General features: G+C 43.7%; 1 protein-coding gene across 1 annotated transcript in view; it reads left to right on the top strand.

The window, feature by feature from the left end:
- Positions 1-19,392, top strand: part of TTF2 (transcription termination factor 2) — a 50,894-nt gene that overhangs the window by 16,930 nt on the left and 14,572 nt on the right. The window contains exons 6-16 of the mRNA XM_052637537.1: positions 312-426; positions 978-1,160; positions 2,912-3,039; positions 5,211-5,292; positions 7,670-7,780; positions 9,350-9,500; positions 11,163-11,268; positions 16,146-16,327; positions 17,031-17,184; positions 17,752-17,843; positions 19,019-19,101. Coding sequence (XP_052493497.1) covers positions 312-426; positions 978-1,160; positions 2,912-3,039; positions 5,211-5,292; positions 7,670-7,780; positions 9,350-9,500; positions 11,163-11,268; positions 16,146-16,327; positions 17,031-17,184; positions 17,752-17,843; positions 19,019-19,101 — 1,387 coding nt within the window. The remainder of the gene's footprint in view (positions 1-311; positions 427-977; positions 1,161-2,911; positions 3,040-5,210; positions 5,293-7,669; positions 7,781-9,349; positions 9,501-11,162; positions 11,269-16,145; positions 16,328-17,030; positions 17,185-17,751; positions 17,844-19,018; positions 19,102-19,392) is intronic.

Below are 19,392 nucleotides of genomic sequence, written 5' to 3'. Positions count from 1 at the left end.
TGTGTTTGTTTATGAGGTCGGAGCATTGCCTGCTTTGGGCAGGTCAGGTGCGCCACGAACACATATTAATGTGTGAAATATATTAATGTAAGGAAGGTCTCACAGGTGGATGTTTAGTTTCTGCCTTTTGCTGTGTTTGTATGTTCAGGATTGGTAAATCAGCTGGGTTTAGAAAGAAGAAAGGTTCTGGTTTTCACGCATATAGCTGAAAGACTAATGCTACAGTTTCAGCTTTCTAGGCTGTTTTAATCTGAAAGTACCTCTGACCTCTCGAGGAGCGAGTGACCCATTTTATAGGATCTGTTTTACAGAACACACTGGCATCAGTGAACATCCAGGCTCTTCCAGACAAGGGTCAGAAGTTGTTCAAGCAAATTCAGGAGCTGGAGGAAGCTCTCAGTGCCCTGGCCCTCTCCCCAGAGCAAGGTAAAAGGGGTTCTGCCCCTGAACCCGGGGTTTGCGTGAACTTCACGAGACATTCGAGAGCCATTTCGATAAAGAAGAGGTTGGGGGACTTCCTTGGCTGTCCAGTGGTTAGGACTTCACCTTCCAATGCAGGGGGTGCAGGTTCAGTCCCTGATTGGGGAGCTGAGATCCCAGATGCCATGTGGCCCCACACCCCCCAAAAAACCCAAAACATGAAAAGAGCAATGTAACAAATTCAGTAAATACTTATATTTTTTTTAAAATCTGAGGAACAGTTCCTGACATTAAAAGAATAGGTTGATGCATTGACCTGCCTATCTTGTTGTCTGTTTCAGAGCTTCCTTTTAAGTTGGATCTGTGATTGATAAAAATTTCCTCCTATTTCCTGTGGACTCAAGTCTTTTCCCATTGTTTAAGAAGCGGTTTAAATTCTACACTCTCTAGGAAGCCTTCCCCTGCTCATGGTGATCCCACCCTCTTGACCTCACCTCGCTCGTGGAATTCCTTCACTTTTCTGAAGTGTAATCTGTTCTTCCCTGTGTTTTGAGCAGACACTAAGGAGAAGAGTAACACTCAAGAACCTCAGCAGAGTAACTTCACCAAAGAGACCACTGACCCTCCCCGCTTGGTGCCTCCCAAACCCCTGCAGGGTCAGGATTGCTGGCCTCTGGGTTCTCAAGGACTGAAGGCTGCCCACCAGGAAGCTGCTGGAGGGTCTGGTCAGTGCTGTGGAGGTGAGATCCGAGGGCCTGGCCCTGGGGGAATAGCTATACCTACAAGTTCAGTGCTGCCTCATAGGTGCCTCTGTGTCCATGAGAAGGGAGAAGCCATTCTGTCTTGTGTAATAAAGCTGGGGGTGCTCAGCTAAGTTTTTACACAGTGTAATTTAGACCTTCTTGAGAGCAGAGACTGTGTCTGCCCTGTTCATTGACCTTGTTCATGGCCCTTAATCAACCAGCTTGGTGGCCAGCATGTGGGAGTCATCTACTAAATGTTTGTGAGTGAAAACTCAAACTCACGTGAGGAGGAAGGCAAACCAGTGGATATGTCTGTAGTCGTGTGTGTGTGTGCCTGTGTCTGTGTGTGTGTCTGTGTGTGTCTGTGTGTGTGTGTGTGTGTGCGCGCTGAGGCAGGGCAGGGGAGTAAGCGACCGTGACCAATAGACCCACAGAGAGCAGCACCACCCTATTTAAATGAGCGTTTCCATCCTGAACTCTACAGACAGCAATGAATTCTGAAGTAGCTGCAGGAGAACGATCCCCAGAACAGCCTCAACTATGCAATATGATCATATGGTTTACTGACCAGGACACAGGAACTCGGCTGGGCTGACAGCGATGAGAAAAGCAAAAGCCAGTTTTCTCCTGAGAATTGCTCAGGTTGTGGAAAGGAAAAGGAGAGAAAAAAGAAAACCGGAGGGAGGGGAGAAAAGTTGAAAAGCAGTAGTCAGAAGAGGGTAAGGGATAGACAGGGTGTCATGTGACCCAAGGATCCCTCTGAAAGGGCACAGAGAAATGTACTTATATAGGTAAAATAGATAAGCAGCAAGAATCTACTGTATAGCACTGGGATGTCTTATAATAACCTATCATGGAAAAGAATATATATAAAAAAGTACATATAACTGAGTCACTTTGCTGTACACTCAAAACTAACACAGTGTTATGAATTAACTACTTCCTCTGAAACAAAACAGAAAACGTATTTAGTCCAGTGGCACAGCTTAGTTAGGCTCCAGACGGAGGAACATTGCTGCATGACAGCGTCGTGCAGTCATCACCATGGTGATGGAGTTGCCTAGAGAAATTAAGGTGGATTGTTAAGGTAAGAAGTTATGTAGTATGTTTAGGAAAGAATCCCATTAAAATAGATTTTCATTTAAAAACATTTTAACATTTAAGTGGATAATTAATTTTTATTTATTTAGAAATCTCTTATTTGGGTACTTCATCCCTAAATTTGCAACCAGCTAAGGTGCTTGTATTTATTACCTAACCTGAGTAGAAGTTCTCTGTGTATCAATAGAACGAATGGTCTCCAACACTGAAGTATTCCCGGGGCAGTGCAGGCGTCTTGGGATGTGCATATTTGGGGCTCTCTCTGTGCCTGAAGTTTGACAACTTCCTGTAGCTCCGTCTCTTCTATTGCTGGCTTTTCTTCTTGGAATCCAGCCCCAGGGGTCTTTTTTTCCAGAAATTTTGATGGTATTGTTTTCTCTGCCACCTCATCAAAGCTGAAAAAAAAAATATAGATTATCTTATATTTTAGTTGTACTTTCTATTACTTTGTCCTTTATTAGAGCATTTATTAATGGGAACCTTAAAAGACGGACATACAGAGAATGAGGCTGAAGGAGCCAGAGTGGCTAGGAGAATCTGGAGGCAAGAATTTTTAGCCCATACAGATCCATCATCTGGCAAATAATGAATTGCCTTTTTGCAGCTCTGGTCAGGGCATAATACTCACAATCTCGATTTGTCTGCAGGCACTGCGAGCCAGAATGGCCTTCATGCAGTGTGGAAGATCACAAGTGAAGCCATTGATGAGCTGCATCGCTCTCTTGAGTCTTGTCCTGAGGAAACCGCCATGGCAGAGGATCCAGCTGGGCTGAAGGTGAGCTGGGAAGGCCCGCAGGGCAGAGTATCCTGGATAGTGCCCTGGCGCCCACGAGGAGGGGGCCCAACCATTGGGAAAGTGCCTAGCAGGGTGCCATTTTTCGTTGTTTTTCTTTAAATAGTCCTTTTTGGTTTGTTTTTTAATTTACTATTTTAAAATTTTATTATGTATTTTTAGTTGTGGTTGCCCTGGGTCTCTGTTGCTGCACATGAGCTTTCTCTGGTTGCGTGCGGCGAGGGTGTTCTACTCTTCCTTGAGGTGCGCAGGCTTCGCATTGAGGTGGCTTCTTTCGTTGTGGTGCTGGGCTTAGTTGCTCCAGGACCTGTGGAATCTTCCTGGACCAGGGATTGAAACTGTGTCCCCTGCATTGTCGAGTGAGTTCTTATCCACTCTGTCACCAGGGAAGTCCCAGAGAGCCGTTCTGACATATCTTTTCTACAAATCACACTCAAGTGGTTTCCCTTACGGTGTTTGCTTTTTTTCTGTTTAGCAGTGAAAATAAAAAACACTTTTTTTTTTTCCTTAACATCATTAAGTTATATGTCTGTAGCAGTAGCAGATGCATTTATCATTTATTGAGCTTCAATAGGCACCACAGGGGTGCAGACGAATTGCTGCGTTTAATGAACTAGTTGGAGTAAAAATGCGTGTACAGTCAATGTGAGATGATTAGACAATCATTGTAAGACAGAAAATGTGCATTGTCACATACTGTGAAGTGTATGCAAAGTACAAAGGCATTTGAAACAAAGGAAAAGTTTTTCTCGGTCAGGAGTATTATTTGTGCCTTAAAGAAACTGCAAGCCTTTAAATAGGGTAGAAACCAAACACCAGTGAGAGGGAGTGGTGGTCGGAGGGAAGATCAGATATTGATATTATTAAGTGATGATCCCAGCACCTGAGCTGGGAGCAGCAGGTGGTGTAACTTAGCACAAAGAGTCTCTTGCTATGGAGCCTAGCATTGGTGGAGGCATTTAGACTAGGATAGCATAAGAGAGTGGAGAAGGCGATGGCACCCCACTCCAGTACTCTTGCCTGGAAAATCCCATGGACAGAGAAGCCTAGTGGGCTGCAGTCCATGGGGTTGCAAAGAGTCGGACATGACTGAGCGACTTCCCTTTCACTTTTCACTTTCATGCATTGGAGAAGGAAATGGCAACCCACTCCAGTGTTCTTGCCTGGAGAATCCCAGGGACGGGGGAGCCTGTTGGGCTGCCATCTATGGGGTCGCACATAATCGGACACGACTGAAGTGACTTAGCAGCAGCAGCAGCAGCAGCATAAGAGAGGGCTTCCCTAGTAGCTCAGCTGGTAAAGAATCCACCTGCAATGCTGGAGACCTCGGTTTGATTCCTGGGTCAGAAAATTCCCCTGGAGAAGGGATAGGCTAACCACTCCAGTATTCTTGGGCTTCCTTGGTGGCTCAGATGGTAAAGAATCTGCCTGCAATGTGGGAGACCTGGGTTCGATCCCTGGATTGGGAAGATCCCCTGGAGGAGGGCATAGCAACCCATTCCAGTATTCTTGCCTGGAGAATCCCCATGGACAGAGGAGCCTGGCGGGCTACAGTCCATGGAGTCGCAAAGAGTTGGACATGACTAAGCATAGCACAGCTTAAGAGATATTATGGAATCACTGTAGAAATTTGAGCAGGGATATTTTAAGAAAGTTATTTATGTCACCGAATTCCAGATAAACTGGGTGAAGGGAAAACTAGCAGGGAGGCCCCAGTTAAAGGGCCGTCATTTATGACTAGCACTGCCGTCTGAGACAGTGCCCACAGAGAGGAGAGTCACGCTGAAGAGAGAACGAGGAAGAGCCCGCAGAGCGGCTGGTGGGAGTAGGGTGGTCACTCAGAGCTCTTGACTTGGGCTGATTAAGCAGACGAAGCAGCTGTCACTTGAGAGTGACAGAGGCAGCCGCTGATAGACAGCCTGGGCCGTCGGCATGAACGGTAACTGTGGGCAGGCCAGGACACGTGGTGACCCCCAGTGAGAGAGTGGAGTCCAGGACTTCACGGGGAAGTGAGCGGCTTATCTGTCAGCTAGAATATTGAGAGGGTCACTTACAGGAAGTAAACGAGTGGAGGAGGGAGTCCTTGTGGCCAGGCTGCAGCATGGCCTCTCTTCAGAAATCGGTGCCTAACTTCCGGTTACTACCTTTGTCAGATCTCTTTGCTGCCGCACCAGAAGCAGGCATTAGCCTGGCTGCTATGGAGGGAAAGCCAAAAGCCACAAGGAGGAATTTTGGGTGAGTCTTGCCTTGGGATAAGAGCCCACAAATACATTGCATTGTTCAGTCCTCTCAATAGCTGTTGTGGGTAGCTACTCTAACACCTTGTTTGACAGATGAGGAAACTGTAGTATGGGAAGCTTAAGCCACGTGCTCCAGAGTACACAGCCATAGAATCAGCCAGGAAGCTTAAGCTGCGCTCTCCAAAGTACACAGCCGTAGGATCAGTCAGGAAGCTTTAAGCTACATACTCCAGAGTACACAGCCATAGCATCAGTCAGGCAGCTTAAGCTGTACACTCCAGAGTACACAGCCGTAACATCAATCAGGAAGTTTAAGTTATGTGCTCCAGAGTACACGGCCATAGGATCAGTCAGGTCTTGGCTGCAGGCAGTAGAGACTGACTCTGGCTGATGAAGCAGAGGGAGGGTTTATTCTCTGGTGGCCCACAGAATCTTTGGAAGATGTGGAGGGCCAAGCTGGAGGCCAGACTTCTAGGAGCAATGGCCAGAGTCAACTTACCAATGGAATGTCCTGTGAGAACGATGTGGCTTGCTCCGTGCCTTGCAGCAGTAGAGGAAAGCACTGCTCCCCAGAGCCACACACTGCTGTCTCCACCCCTTCCTGTTGAGAGGGCTTCATGGGGAGCCTCATCTTCTGAAGGTGCTTACATCTGAAACAAAGTCTGCTGTGAGTGTAAGTCTCTGTAGAGCCTGGTCTTGCTCCTGGTGCCTTAGCTACAGAGGAGGCAGGAAGCAAGTTTTCCAGGCTCTGCTTTGGAACCTCATCACACTAAAAATTTCCAAGGTGTTCAACTTCCAAAAAACGTGACAGAGGTCCACTACGGCTAGTAAGTGGCTGTGTCTTGGTCCCCAAGCTCACCTCCTGGTTGGATGATTTGCTAGAATGCACAGCATATAGTTATATGTTGCTCTTCAGTCGCTAAGTCATGTCTGACTCTCTGTGACCCCATGGACTGCAGCTCTCCAGGCTTCCCTGTTCCTCGCCATCTCCCAGAGTTTGCCCAGACTCATGTCCATTGAGTTAATAGTGCCATCCAACCATCTCATCCTCTGTCTCCCCCCACCGTCAGTCTTTCCCAGTATCATATTCATGGGTGTAACTTATTGCAGTCAAATAAGCTGAATAATAATTTAGTTATTTTGATTTGATATAAATCAAAATCAGCAAGGGAAAAAGGCACATGGGGCACAGTCTAGGGGAAACTGGGTTCAAGTCCTGTCCCAGTGGAGTCACTCTGTGTACTTAATCTCCCAGCAGCAACGTATGAAAACACAGGTAAAACGTTGCCAGCCACGGAAGCTTGTTAGAGACTTGGCGCCCAGGATTTTTACTGAGGGATAAAAACCCACATAGGCAGCTTCAGGCTGGCAGGTACTGAAATTCTAGATTCCCAGAGGGAAAGAAGGCATTCAGTATAAACTGTACTGTGGGTCCAAGGAGTTAAGGTATAGTGAGCCACTCCTCCCAGTCTGGGAAGGGGGGACCCCTCCTGAAATGAGTCTCCACGTGCTAGCCGAGAGCCAGCCTTGTAAGCTGGCCTTTCAAAGGAGAGTAGTCAGCTGCTGTGGTAACTCTTCTGCACAGTGGCAGAGCCAGAACTTGAACCAGAGCCCATGTGACATTTTACTTCTGCTTATGTCAGAATGCATATTTAAACCATTAAAAAGAAGATAATACCATTTTATAGGGTGTAAATAGTAAATTGGATAAGCTTAGTAACTAGCATGATGATGGTACCCAAGAAATGCTAATTTATGACCTTCACTGATGAATAAGTTAAGGGGATGGTGAGGACTGTCTTGAGTTAACTCTAACTCCAGAATTGCAGTAAAGTGGGTAGCAGGATATATCTACTGGGACCTTTTTGCTTTTGCAGGGTAATAAATAAGACGACTAGGCAACATCTGGAACTTCCCTGGTGGCTCAGATGGTAAAGAGTCTGCCTGCAATGTAGGAGAGCTGAGTTTGATCCCTGGGTCAGGAAGATCCCCTGGAGAAGGGAATGACAACCCATTCCAGTATTCTTGCCTGGAGAATCCTATGGACATCAGAACCTGGTGGGCTACAGTCAATGGGGTCGCAAAGAGTTGGACATGACTGAGAGACTAACATACACATAGGCAACATCATCAAACTGAGAGAGATACCAATGAATGTATTGGATAAGTAATAATAAAACACAGAGACCCAAATAAGATCTAAATAATAAGTTTTAAATTTTACAGAGGTCGTAATAAATGTCTGTGACTTAGATTGCAAAATAAATGGCAAGAGGGAATAGGCTGATATCTACCCTGACTGCATCTCTCAAAGTTGAACTGATTCCTTGCCCAAAGTAATTACCTCTCCTATTTTTGTTTTCATTTTCCAGCGGATGATATGGGGTTAGGAAAAACCCTGACAATGATTGCACTCATCCTGACCCAAAAGAAAAGCAAAGAAAAGGACAAAACCACGGCTTTGACTTGGCTTTCCAAAAATGGTATTCCAAAGTGTCTTGCTAGCCTGCCACTTCCTAAATCACGTGAGGCAGTGGGGAGTGGAAGTTTTTCAGCCATGAAAGGATGCCTTTGGTCATATTTAAATTTTTGGAAGACTATTACTTTCCTACAGTGTCATTTCTGACACTGAATATGCTAACTAGAAGTGATCTTTTTTTTCCCTTAAAATATAGGTTAGCTTGACCTGTGATTAGAAACAGTTCTATGGTGGGAGCTAAAAGTCTAAAAATGTTAGTTTAAACCTAGTGATTGTTTTCGTTAATGTTGAGAACATAACTACAGGGTAGACCCAAATAATTAAAATACTGTTTTCTGAAGGAAGATCTGTAACAAATTCAGACTTCAGCCACCATAGTGGACAGTTTTCCATGTTTCTGAAATTCCAGAAATTTCCAGATTCTAGGGAGTTTCTCTCATTTCTATCTCTGCTTTTAAAATGTAATAACTGTGTACGTACTTTAAAGGTCCTGTATATTATATATAGATGACACCACATGTAAACTGGATGTGCACAAATACATTTCTCGGTTGGTTAGACAGGCCAGGAAGCGGGCCGCCTGCTCTCCGGGCCTCCGCCGGCCACTGTGGCAGCTGGGCCCTCTGTCCCTGTGTGGAGCAGCAGCCTTCGTGCACGTGCAGACGTGCACGTCTTTGCACAGGCGCGAACACGCCATCACCATCTGGTTCTGAAGCAATGTTTGCTTATCCTAGAGGGTTTGGTACTTATTCTTCAGTATGAATGTAATTAAGGTATGCTTTTCAAAGAAAAGTAATGATACTGCCCTCTAAGGAATCAACGAAGAGTTAGAAAATGACCCAGCTTCTGTCTTCTCGCCACTGGGAAAGTGCATTGAGGTTTTTTGGTTTTTTAAACTGAAGTAATGTACTAGCCACTCTCCTCTCTCTTTTTAGCCTCTTTCTTCCACTTTTATAGGGGAAAAGAAAGAAATAATTGTTTTGAGTTAAAAGATTATTTTTTTCCAGTTTCTATTCTACTTCATGCATACCTCATTTTATTGCACTTCACAAATAGTGTTTTGTTTTTACATGTTGAGGATCTGTGTCAACGCTGTGGTTTTGGCACCACTGTTGCACCAGCATTTCCTCACTTCATGTCTCCATGTCACATTTTGGTAATTGTTAGAATACTTCAAACCCTCTATCAGTGAAAAGATTACAAATGATGTTAGCACTGTCTAGCAATAAATATGTATTTTTAAATTAAACTATGCAACTTTTTAAAAAGTATTATACTGTTGAACACTTAATAGACTATAATGTAGTGTAAACATAAATTTTCATATGCACTGGGAAACCGCAAAGTTTTGTGTGACTCTCTTTATTGTGATATTCACTTTATTGCTGTGGTCTGGATCCCAGCCTGCAGTGTATCTCCAAGGTATAAGCTATATGTAGAAATAAGAGCAACAGTTGTTAAAAATATTGATTAAATGAATAGACATCAGTCAAGGAAAAGAGGTAATGCCTTGAAGAAGTTAAAGCTATTTAATGAGTGTAACTAGGTGTTGATTTTTTTCCCCCCTCCCAAGACTCCTCTGAGTCCACTTCTCATGGAACACTAATCATCTGTCCTGCTTCTCTGATCCATCATTGGAAAAATGAGGTGGAGAAACATGTGAGCCGCAACAGATTACGAGTCTGTCTGTATCACGGGCCAAACCGGAATCAACATGCAAAAGTGTAAGTGCAGAAATGTTGCCGTCAGTATGAGGTATCCGGCGTCTTGGCTGAAGGGTCATGTTGACCTTTGTGTGCTCTCTGGTATTTCATTTAATCAAGGCTGATGGTATTTGTGAAGACCACGGGCACTGTCATCACCAAACAGCCTTCGCCTGTGCTGAGGGATGCATCTTGAGAGGGATTGGTGTTCTGAGCTATATCCCATCGCCAAGCTGCCGTGCAAGTTAGCCTGAGGTGCCTGAATCGTCAGCTAGGCAGTAGCGGAGTTCCCCTGGTAAAAGGAATACGTCACAATTATTTCATGATTGAATATCTGTTTCCAAATTCACATTCTTTTTCTGTTAGTGTAAATGGAACCAACTCAATCTTAACAGAGCATCTTGATGTAATATTAATGATTAGTTGATATATGCTAGTTAAATGTTTATGGCTGTATTTTTCATATGTGAACCATCTAAGAAGTTTAGATTCAAAAGTTTAGGATTAAACCTAACTGAATTCCTAAAGGGGGATGACCAGGAAGGAGGAAAGAAAATGTTTCCCGAGATGGTGATTGTAGTCCTGTTCTTTGTCTTTTGGTTTTAAAGGACCTGTTTTTTGTTCTTAATTATGATATGATGGTCTGGATTGAATACTTGCTGATCTAGTCAAGAACTGAGTTGTTTTTCCATCTGAGTAATCTCTCTCCCCAACCTCTGATACTGGATATTTTATCTCTTAAAGAACAACACAGTAGTCTCTCGGGGGTGAGTTGCCAGAATGGTGATCCTACGTCCTAAGGGCACACCAGCTCTCATGACTGGTAGTCATTTCAGCAGACGAAAGGAATCAGGGCAGTAGTGGCCATCCTCCACGCCTTCTGTAGCATGGAGTACTATAGATTTTTGTTTAGAAGTCAGTTCCATCTTATATGATTTGCATTTTGATTGTACTGGGTTTGGTGTCCTGAATACACTAGCTGACTGATGGGAATCATTCTCAATCATACATCTTTATATGATGCTAAGGCAACAAGTAGGCATCACTGCCTGTCCAAATTCGCGTGTCATCTTTATCGAAAGTGTTACTGAAGTTCTCTCAGGTACACAATATTAAGCTTCCTTGGAGAAAGATTTGTGCTTTTCATTAAGAATCTTTACATGTAAAGAGTATAGGCGAGGTGAGCTGAAAGTGTACAGCATGTATTTTTGTGCCCAAATGTCAAAGCTAGATGAATGGGTTTTCACGAATCCATTACAGAACAATGAGGAGAAAGCACCATTGATATAAGATGAACAGTACTTCAGAGTTTTCTTACTTCCCTGGGACTTTAGAATCATCTGTGTCAAATTAACTAAATATTAAATTCCAATCCTGCCCAACTTTCTGTTCTTGTCAGATCTCATCAAGCTTAATTTGACCTCAGCCAGAGATGATCCTTTGTGACTTGGCTGGGAAGAGGGGGGCTCTTTTAGTTACAGTGAGTAGTCTGTAAAAATGACCAGTGGTAGGTGATAAGGAAGTCAGGTGTGTAAAATTTACCTCTTCAGGGTGTGTGTGTGTGTGAATTGACACAAATTAATGAGTTCTGCTGGAGGGATTTTTGTGAAGGAAATCAACTCTGTCTCGCTTTGTCAGAACCATGCTGGATGGTTTACCATTTGCTTTGTTTTATATCTGCAGCCTCTCCACATATGACATTGTGATCACCACCTACAGCCTCCTGGCCAAGGAGATTCCCACAGCAAAACAAGACGAAAAAATCCCGGGTGCAAACCCCAGTGTGGAGGTGAGGCATGGACCCTGCTGGGGAAGTAGGGTCAGAACTGCAGATTGTTTAACAGGAGCCTTTTCACAGCATCAGAGATGGAAAGGTCCCCTCTACTGGGGTCATGAGCATTCGTACCGCTTCTTCTGTGGAAACAGAGTTCTTTCCTCTGTCCCTTCACTTTTACTGTAGGCATCCTCCTCAGTGCTGAAGGTGGAGATGCAATTTGCTGTTTTTTAGAAATAATGACTACATTGCAGTTGTGCTGATCATGGTGTAAATATAGGGAAGCTTCGCTTGTTGCAGTGTTTGTTTGAGAGTCTGGGGTGTACTCTCAGGATGTGTTTTGTATTCAGCGTCAGGACTAGTATTTTGATATTAAGGCATTATTCCCTGCCTTTACTCCACCTCCCAGGAAAAGGGGTTGCAAAGAAAAAGCCTACAATGGGCCAGAGGCTAAACAATAACCAGGGGAAAAAACCTGAATGTTGCTGTGTCCAGCCTAGTCTCAGTTATGTAGGGGCTTTATTGCATAACTCTTATGGGCTTTTCCCCCCTGGAAATGCAGTGTTGTTCCAAAACCTACTCTTTTGCATACACTTTTATTCTTAGTGCAATAGAATATTCACAGCTTCTTGTATTTCGGGTGATCTCTAGAGTGCTTGATTCATGCACCTAACATTCCAGGTTCCTATGCAATATTGCTCTTTGCAGCATGGGACTTTACTTCCATAACCAGTCACATCCACAACTGGGTATTGTTTTTGCTTTGGCTCCATCCCTTCATTCTTTCTGGAGTTATTTCTCCACTGATCTCCAGTAGCATATTGGGCACCTACCCACCTGGGGAGTTCATCTTTCAGTGTCCTATCTTTTTGCCTTTTCATGCTGTTTGTGGGGTTCTCAAGGCAAGAATACTGAAGTGGTTTGCCATTCCCTTCTCCAGTGGACCACATTGTGTCAGACCTCTCCACCATGACCCTCCCATCTTGGGTGGCCCCACAGGGCATGGCTCTACACGGTATAGCACTGCACGGCATGGCTCATGGCCACACGGCAGGGCTCGTCTCAAACAGGAGATGGCAGAGGGAACGTCAACATTCTAGGAATCAGTGCACCAAAATGCACTGGAATGGGTGAATTTAACTCAGGTGACCATTATATCTACTGCTATGGGCAAGAATCCCTTAGAAGAAATGGAGTAGCCCTCATAGTCAACAGTGGAGTCTGAAATGCAGTACTTGGGTACAGTCTCAAAAATGACAGAATGATCTCTGTTTCCAAGGCAAACCATTCAATATCACATAATCCAAGTCTGTGCCCCAACTGGTAATGCTGAATAAGTTGAAGTTGAACGGTTCTATGAAGACCTACAAGACCTTCTAGAACTGACACCCAAAAAAGATGCCCTTTCCATTATAGGGGACTGAAATGCAAATCTAGGAAGTCAAGAGACACCTGGAGTAACAGGCAAATTTGGCCATGGAATACGGAATGAAGCAAGGCAAAGACTAACAGAGTTTTGCTAAGAGAACGCACTGGTCATAGCAAACACCCTCTTCCAACAACACAAGAGACGACTCTACACATGGACATCACCAGGTGGTCAATACCGAAATCAGATTGATTATATTTTTTGCAGCCAAAGATACAGAAGCTCTCTACAGTCAGCAAAAACAAGACTCCTTATTGCCAAATTCAGACTTAAATTGAAGAAAGTAGGGAAAACCACTAGACCATTCAAGTATGACCTAAATCAAATCCCTTACGATTATACAGTGCAAGTGAGAAATAGATTCAAGGGATTAGATCTGATAGACAGAGTGCCTGAAGATCTATGGATTGAGGTCCGAGACACTGTACAGGAGGCAGTGATCAAGACCATCCTCAAGAAAAAGAAACGCAAAAAGGCAAAATGGTTGTCTGAGGAGTCCTTACAAATAGCTGAGAAAAGAAGAGAAGCAAAAGGCAAAGGAGAAAAGGAAAGATATACCCATTTGAATGCAGAGTTCCAAAGAACAGCAAGGAGAGATAAGAAAGCCTTCCTCAGTGATCAAGGCAAAGAAATAGAGAAAAACAATAGAATGGGAAAAACTAAAGATCTCTTCAAGAAAATTAGAGATACCAAGGGAATATTTCATGCAAGGATGGGCACAATAAAGGACAGAAATAGTATGGACCTAACAGAAGCAGAAGATGTTGAGAAGAGGTGGCAAGAAGAACTGTACAAAAAAGATCTTCATGACTCAGATAACCATGATGGTGTGATCACTCATCTAGAGCCAGACATCCTGGAATGCAAAGTCAAGTGGGCCTTAGGAAACATCACTATGAACAAAGCTAGTAGAGGTGATGGAATTCCAGTTGAGCTATTTCAAATCCTAAAAGATGATGTTGTGAAAGTGCTGCATTCAATATGCCAGCAGATTTGGAAAACTCAGCAGTGGCCACAGGACTGGAAAAGGTCAGTTTTCATTCCAATCCCTAAGAAAGGCAATGCCAAAGAATGTTCAGACTACCACACAATTGCACTCATCTCACACGCTAGCAAAAGTAACGCTCAGAATCCTCCAAGCCAGGCTTTAACACTACTTGAACCATAAACTTCCAGACATTCAAGCTGTATTTAGAAAAGGCAGAGGAAGCAGAGATCAAATTGCCAACACCCGTTGGATCATCGAAAAAGCAAGAGAGTTCCAGAAAAACATCTCTTCTGCTAAATTGACTACACCAAAGCCTTTGACTGTGTGGATCACAACAAACTGTAAAATTCGGAGAGAGATGGGAATCCCAGACCACCTGACCTGCCTCCTGAGAAATCTGTATGCCTGTCAAGAAGCAACAGTTAGAACCAGACATGGAACAACAGATTGGTTCCAAATAGGGAAAGGAGTATGTCAAGGCTGTATATTGTCACCCTGCTTATTTAACATAAATAAGTACATCATGTGAAATGCTGAGCTGGATGAAGCATAAGCTGGAATCAAGATTGCTGGGAGAAATACCAGTAACCTCAGGTATGCAGATGACACTACCCTTATGGCAGAAAGCGAAGAAGAACTAAAGAATCTCTTGATGAAAGTGAAAGAGGAGAGTGAAAATATTGGCTTAAAACTCAACATTTAGAAAACTAAGATCATGGCATCTGGTCCCATCACTTCATGGCAAATAGATGGGGAAACAGTGGAAACAGTGAGAGACTTTATTTTTGGGGGGCTCCAAGATCACTGCAGATGGTGACTGCAGCCATGAAATTAAAAGATGCTTACTCCTTGGAAGAAAAGCTGTGACCAACCTAGACAGCATATTAAAAAGCAGAGACATTACTTTACCAACAAAGGTCTGTCTAGTCAAAGCTGTGGTTTTTCCAGTAATCACGTGTGGATGTGAGAGTTGGACTATAAAGAAAGTTGAGCGGCAAAGAACTGGTGCTTTTGAACTGTGGTGCTGGAGAAGACTTTTAAGAGTCCCTTGGACTGCAAGGAGATCCAACTAGTCCATCCTAAAGGAGATTAGTCCTGAATATTCATTGGAAGGACTAATGCTGAAGCTGAAACTCCAATCCTTTGGCCACCTAATGTGAAGAACTGCCTCATTTGAAAAGACCCTGATCCTGGGAAGGATTGAAGGCAGAGGAGAAAGGGATGACAGAGGATGAGATGGTTGGATGCCATCACCGACTTGATGGACATGAATGAGTAAACTCTGGGAGTTGGTGATGGACAGGGAACTGGTGTGCTCCAGTCCATGGGGTCACAAAGAGTCGGACAGGACTGAGTGACTGAACTGACTAGAGTGCTTACCCATCTCATGACCAGCTCTGCCTTCTTGCAGATGATTAACTTTTCAGATTCCTCAATGGTTTCTCTTAGCTTTCAGGTTAAAACCTTCATTCCTTTAAATGATTTTTTACGCCTTGTACAGTCTTGCCCTTCCTGAGTGTCCCTTGTCCAATACCTGCCCGCCTCCCTGAGCAGGGGCACCCCATGCTCAGCTGTACCAAGGGCTGTACTTCCCTCCATACTCTGTTGTGCTGTTGAGCCGTTCTCCCTCTGAATGGAGTGCTTTGCTGTCCTCTGTGCTCAAATGCATCTCCTGGCACCTACTGCTGGCTTATACCTTGACACTCCATTCATTCTGCAAATACTGAGTATCTACCGTGTACCAGATGCTATTTTCAGGTAAACAGCAGTGAGCAAGACCCTACTAGATTCCTGCTGTTCTGTATTAAATCATCTATAGGACTTGCTGTATATACATTGTATATAATGATCTTTATGCTTGTGTTATTTTTCTGCCCCGCTAGATTGTGAGCTCCTTGAAGAGAGGAAATGATCTTTGTGTCTGGCTTAGTATCTTACATGTAAAAGGAGACTTTTAGGGAGTTTTCCTGGTGACCCAGGGGTTAAGACTCCACGCTTCCACTGCAGGGGGCATGGGTTTGATCTCTGATTGGGGAACTGAGACCACGCATGCTATGTGGTACGGCCAGAAAAGAAAACAAGTGGACTTTCAGTAAATTTTTAGTGAACTATTGTAAATTTAGGGAAAGTGAGTAAATATTTTATTGATTGAATGACTTTGCAGCCTCGACAGCTAGAGTATCCCTTACCTGTGGCCATTGCTCGAAAGTGGGTTGAAAGAATACAGAAAACTAAAATTAGGAAACATTTTACCCTTAAACATCTTATGCTCAACAATGGGGATGTCAAGTGGCTTGTTTATTTGTTACTCATTGAATTTCTGCTCTTGGTTTCTTAAGCTTAATCCTTATTTCAATGTGTACCTGGAACTTGAAGATAAGAGTGGGTCTTTGAAGTTTGCTTATTTCCCTTTATTCCTGGAAGATACACATGTTTTCCTGTATTTTTGCTAGATTTCACTTGTGTTTCTTCCAGAGTACGTCATCACCTTTGCTTCGAGTAGTGTGGGCTCGAATCATATTGGATGAAGCTCACAATGTTAAGAATCCCCGGGTACAGACTTCCATGGCCGTGTGTAAGCTCCAGGCCCAAGCCCGTTGGGCTGTCACAGGAACCCCAATTCAGAACAACTTGTTGGACATGTATTCACTGCTGAAGTGAGTAAACTCTTTGAGATGAGGTAGATGTGAGCCCTGTCAGTAACCCTTCCTGATTATTTCATGTCTTGTCTCAGCCATGTGCACACCAGCTTAGCGTGTGTAGCAGGTGAGAAATCTGTCACCATGTAAAGGACAAGGGAATTAATATCTATGAGAGTATAACCTGTTGATTGACTGGCTGATACAGGACTTTCATGACATGCAGTCCTCCTATGTGGAAGAATACAGGACCAGTTAAATTAAAGGAAACGGAAGTCACTTTCTTCGGTCCTAGTAATGTTTTGAGCTACTTTTGCTTGAAAACATGTGGCCTGAGGTCAGGGCTACAATTTATTTCAAGCAAACAGAAAAGAATGTTGATTTTTAAATATTTGCTTTTATTTAAGTCAGCTCATGAGAGGATATAGAATTTCTGTATTAGCCTTTGAACCTTTAGGAATGAATTCTAGCTATTGGTTATATGTCCTATTGTGATGATATAGACAAATTTAATGGGAAAGGGCACATTTTTATAATGTGGTTTTATGATGTGGTTATTGACTTGGATCATTTTGCTCTGTCTAGCAGAGCTTTGCTATGAAATTCACTTTTAACATTGATTGGGATGACATGTAAAACCTAATTTGCTTTTCATCTTATGTCTGTCTTTGACTCTCTCCTCCATCCTCCCATGCTTCTTTCCTGTTCTCTAATGAAAAAGATTTCTCCGTTGTTCTCCATTTGATGAGTTTAATCTGTGGAAGAGTCAAGTAGACAATGGCTCAAAGAAAGGAGGAGAACGGTTAAATATCTTAACCAGGAGCCTTTTGCTGAGGAGAACAAAGGACCAGCTGGACTCCACCGGCAAGCCCTTGGTAATCCCATTGACACTTGTCCCTGGGTGGATGTGGGGGGTGGTCAGGAAGGAGGGGACCACGGCCTGACTCTGCTTGCACTGCCTTGGCCTTTGCTTCAGGAGCCTCTGAGTCTCCCATGTTCCTACACAGAGGCCCTTGCGTTGCTGTCCTGCCCCCGGGGTCATAGCTGGCCTGTTTTGTGGTGTGTTAGTACTCTTGCCTGGAAAATCCCATGGATGGAGGAGCCTGGTGGGCTGCAGTCCATGGGGTCGCAACTGAGAGACTTCACTTTCACTTTTCACTTTCATGCATTGGAGAAGGAAATGGCAACCCACTCCAGTGTTCTTGCCTGGAGAATCCCAGGGACGGCGGAGCCTGGTGGACTGCCATCTGTGGGGTCGCACAGAGTCGGACACGACTGAAGTGACTTAGCAGCAGCAGAGCCATTCTGCTTTCAGGGGAGGGCGGGAGCTGCCGTCCAAGGGTTGACTAGATTTCCAGTGTGAGCTCTGGGGGACGTGCTCTGTAATATTCAGTTAATTTGTAAAACTTCATTGCAGCTACTTTTGTCTTTTACTCTTCCAGGTGGTGCTGCCCCAGCGTAAATTTCAGTTGCACCATTTAAAACTGTCTGAAGATGAAGAGACTGTTTATAGTGTCCTTTTTGCAAGATCAAGGTATGTGCTGTGAAGAAGCACCTTCTCACAGCTGTTGTTTTATTCTTGTTCTTGCTTGGGATTGAATCAAGGTTCTTCTAACTGCAATTACGGTATTGTTGACAAGCTGAATATCTGTGTTCCTTTTTAAAAAAGCTCCCTTGTTCTCTCACCTCAGCCGCAGCTCACCTTTGTCTCATATACACTGTGAACCTGTTCACTGGCTGTCTTGCATGGAAGGTCTAGGGTGTGCACACTGTCACCAGGTCTTTCTGGTCGTTGTGGGGCTGTATTAGGAAAGTATTGGCCAACCTAGTACATCTCTTTGACCTTTGACCTGTTATCCAGCCTCCCACCAGAGCTTTTAAGAAGCTGTTCATCAAACCTTCCAAAATGATTAAGTTTTTTCTCTCTGTAGATCTTATATTTATTAATAAACATTTTAATATTAATCTTAACTAATTAATGTATTACTGTTACATATTTAATATTAAATTGATATAGGATATAATACTAATAGTTTATAGTATCAATAAGCTTGTTAATACTTATTACTCATTTTTTTTTTTTAATTTTTACTTTATTTTACTTTACAATACTGTATTGGTTTTGCCATACATTGACATGAATCCACCACAGGTATACATGCATTCCCAAACATGAACCCCCCTCCCACCTTTATTACTCATTTTTAAATGGCTTAGCTTTTAAAGTAATTATTTTTATTACCTTTGGCCAGTGCTTGCTGTGAGCCTGCCTTCATTTAACAAGTCCACTTTTCCACTGCTTTTTAAGTTAACTTAGTTTCGGCTGTGGTGGGTCTTCGTTGTTGAACGTAGGCTTTCTCTAATTGGAGCAGTTGGGAGCTGCTCTTCCTTGTGGTGCACTGGCTTCTCATTTCGGTGGTGTCTCTGTTGCAGAGCACGGGCTCACGGGCTAAAGCGTGCCGGCCCAGTAGTTGGGGCACACAGGCTTGGTTGCCCCGCTGCATGTGGGATCTTCCCAGAGCAGGGACTGAACTCGTGTCCCCTACATTGGCAGGTGGGTCCTTAACCACTGGACCACCAGGGAGGTCCAACAAGTCCACTTTTACAATTTTTCAAGGTCCTACCACTATCGCAGTTCAGCAGTGACCATGGTAAACCTGTTTGGTCTTAGTGACCGTTATATGTGCATTTTGTTTCTTGATGAGGCAGGTTGGCTCTGCAGTACTATCTAAAAAGACATGAAAGTGGGAGCAACCAGTCTGGAAGAAGCCCTGACAACCCATTCGATAGAGGTGAGCAGTGGGACACTTCTACATAGAGACTCATGAAAGTGTGGATGCAGATTTGGTAAACTTAAAGAAATGGGTGGGGCGGGGGGGGTGGTGGTCATGAATTCTTGATAGCAGAGACTTAACCTTAGCTTGGAACCTCAAACTAATGTAAAATATAATCTGCAAGCACCAGACCTGGTAATGTAAGCTTGTTTTTAGTTATTTCTGAAATCTGTTTTATTAAAATGCAGATACAATAGGTCTGTAGAGAAAATGAGTATTTCGTTTTTCTTCATTAGTAGAGAAGTGAGT

The sequence above is a fragment of the Budorcas taxicolor genome, chromosome 3 (genome assembly GCF_023091745.1).
Source record: "Budorcas taxicolor isolate Tak-1 chromosome 3, Takin1.1, whole genome shotgun sequence".
Taxonomy (NCBI): Eukaryota; Metazoa; Chordata; class Mammalia; order Artiodactyla; family Bovidae; genus Budorcas; species Budorcas taxicolor.
Note: the sequence above shows the minus strand (reverse complement) of the source record. Positions and strands in the feature narration are given on the sequence as shown.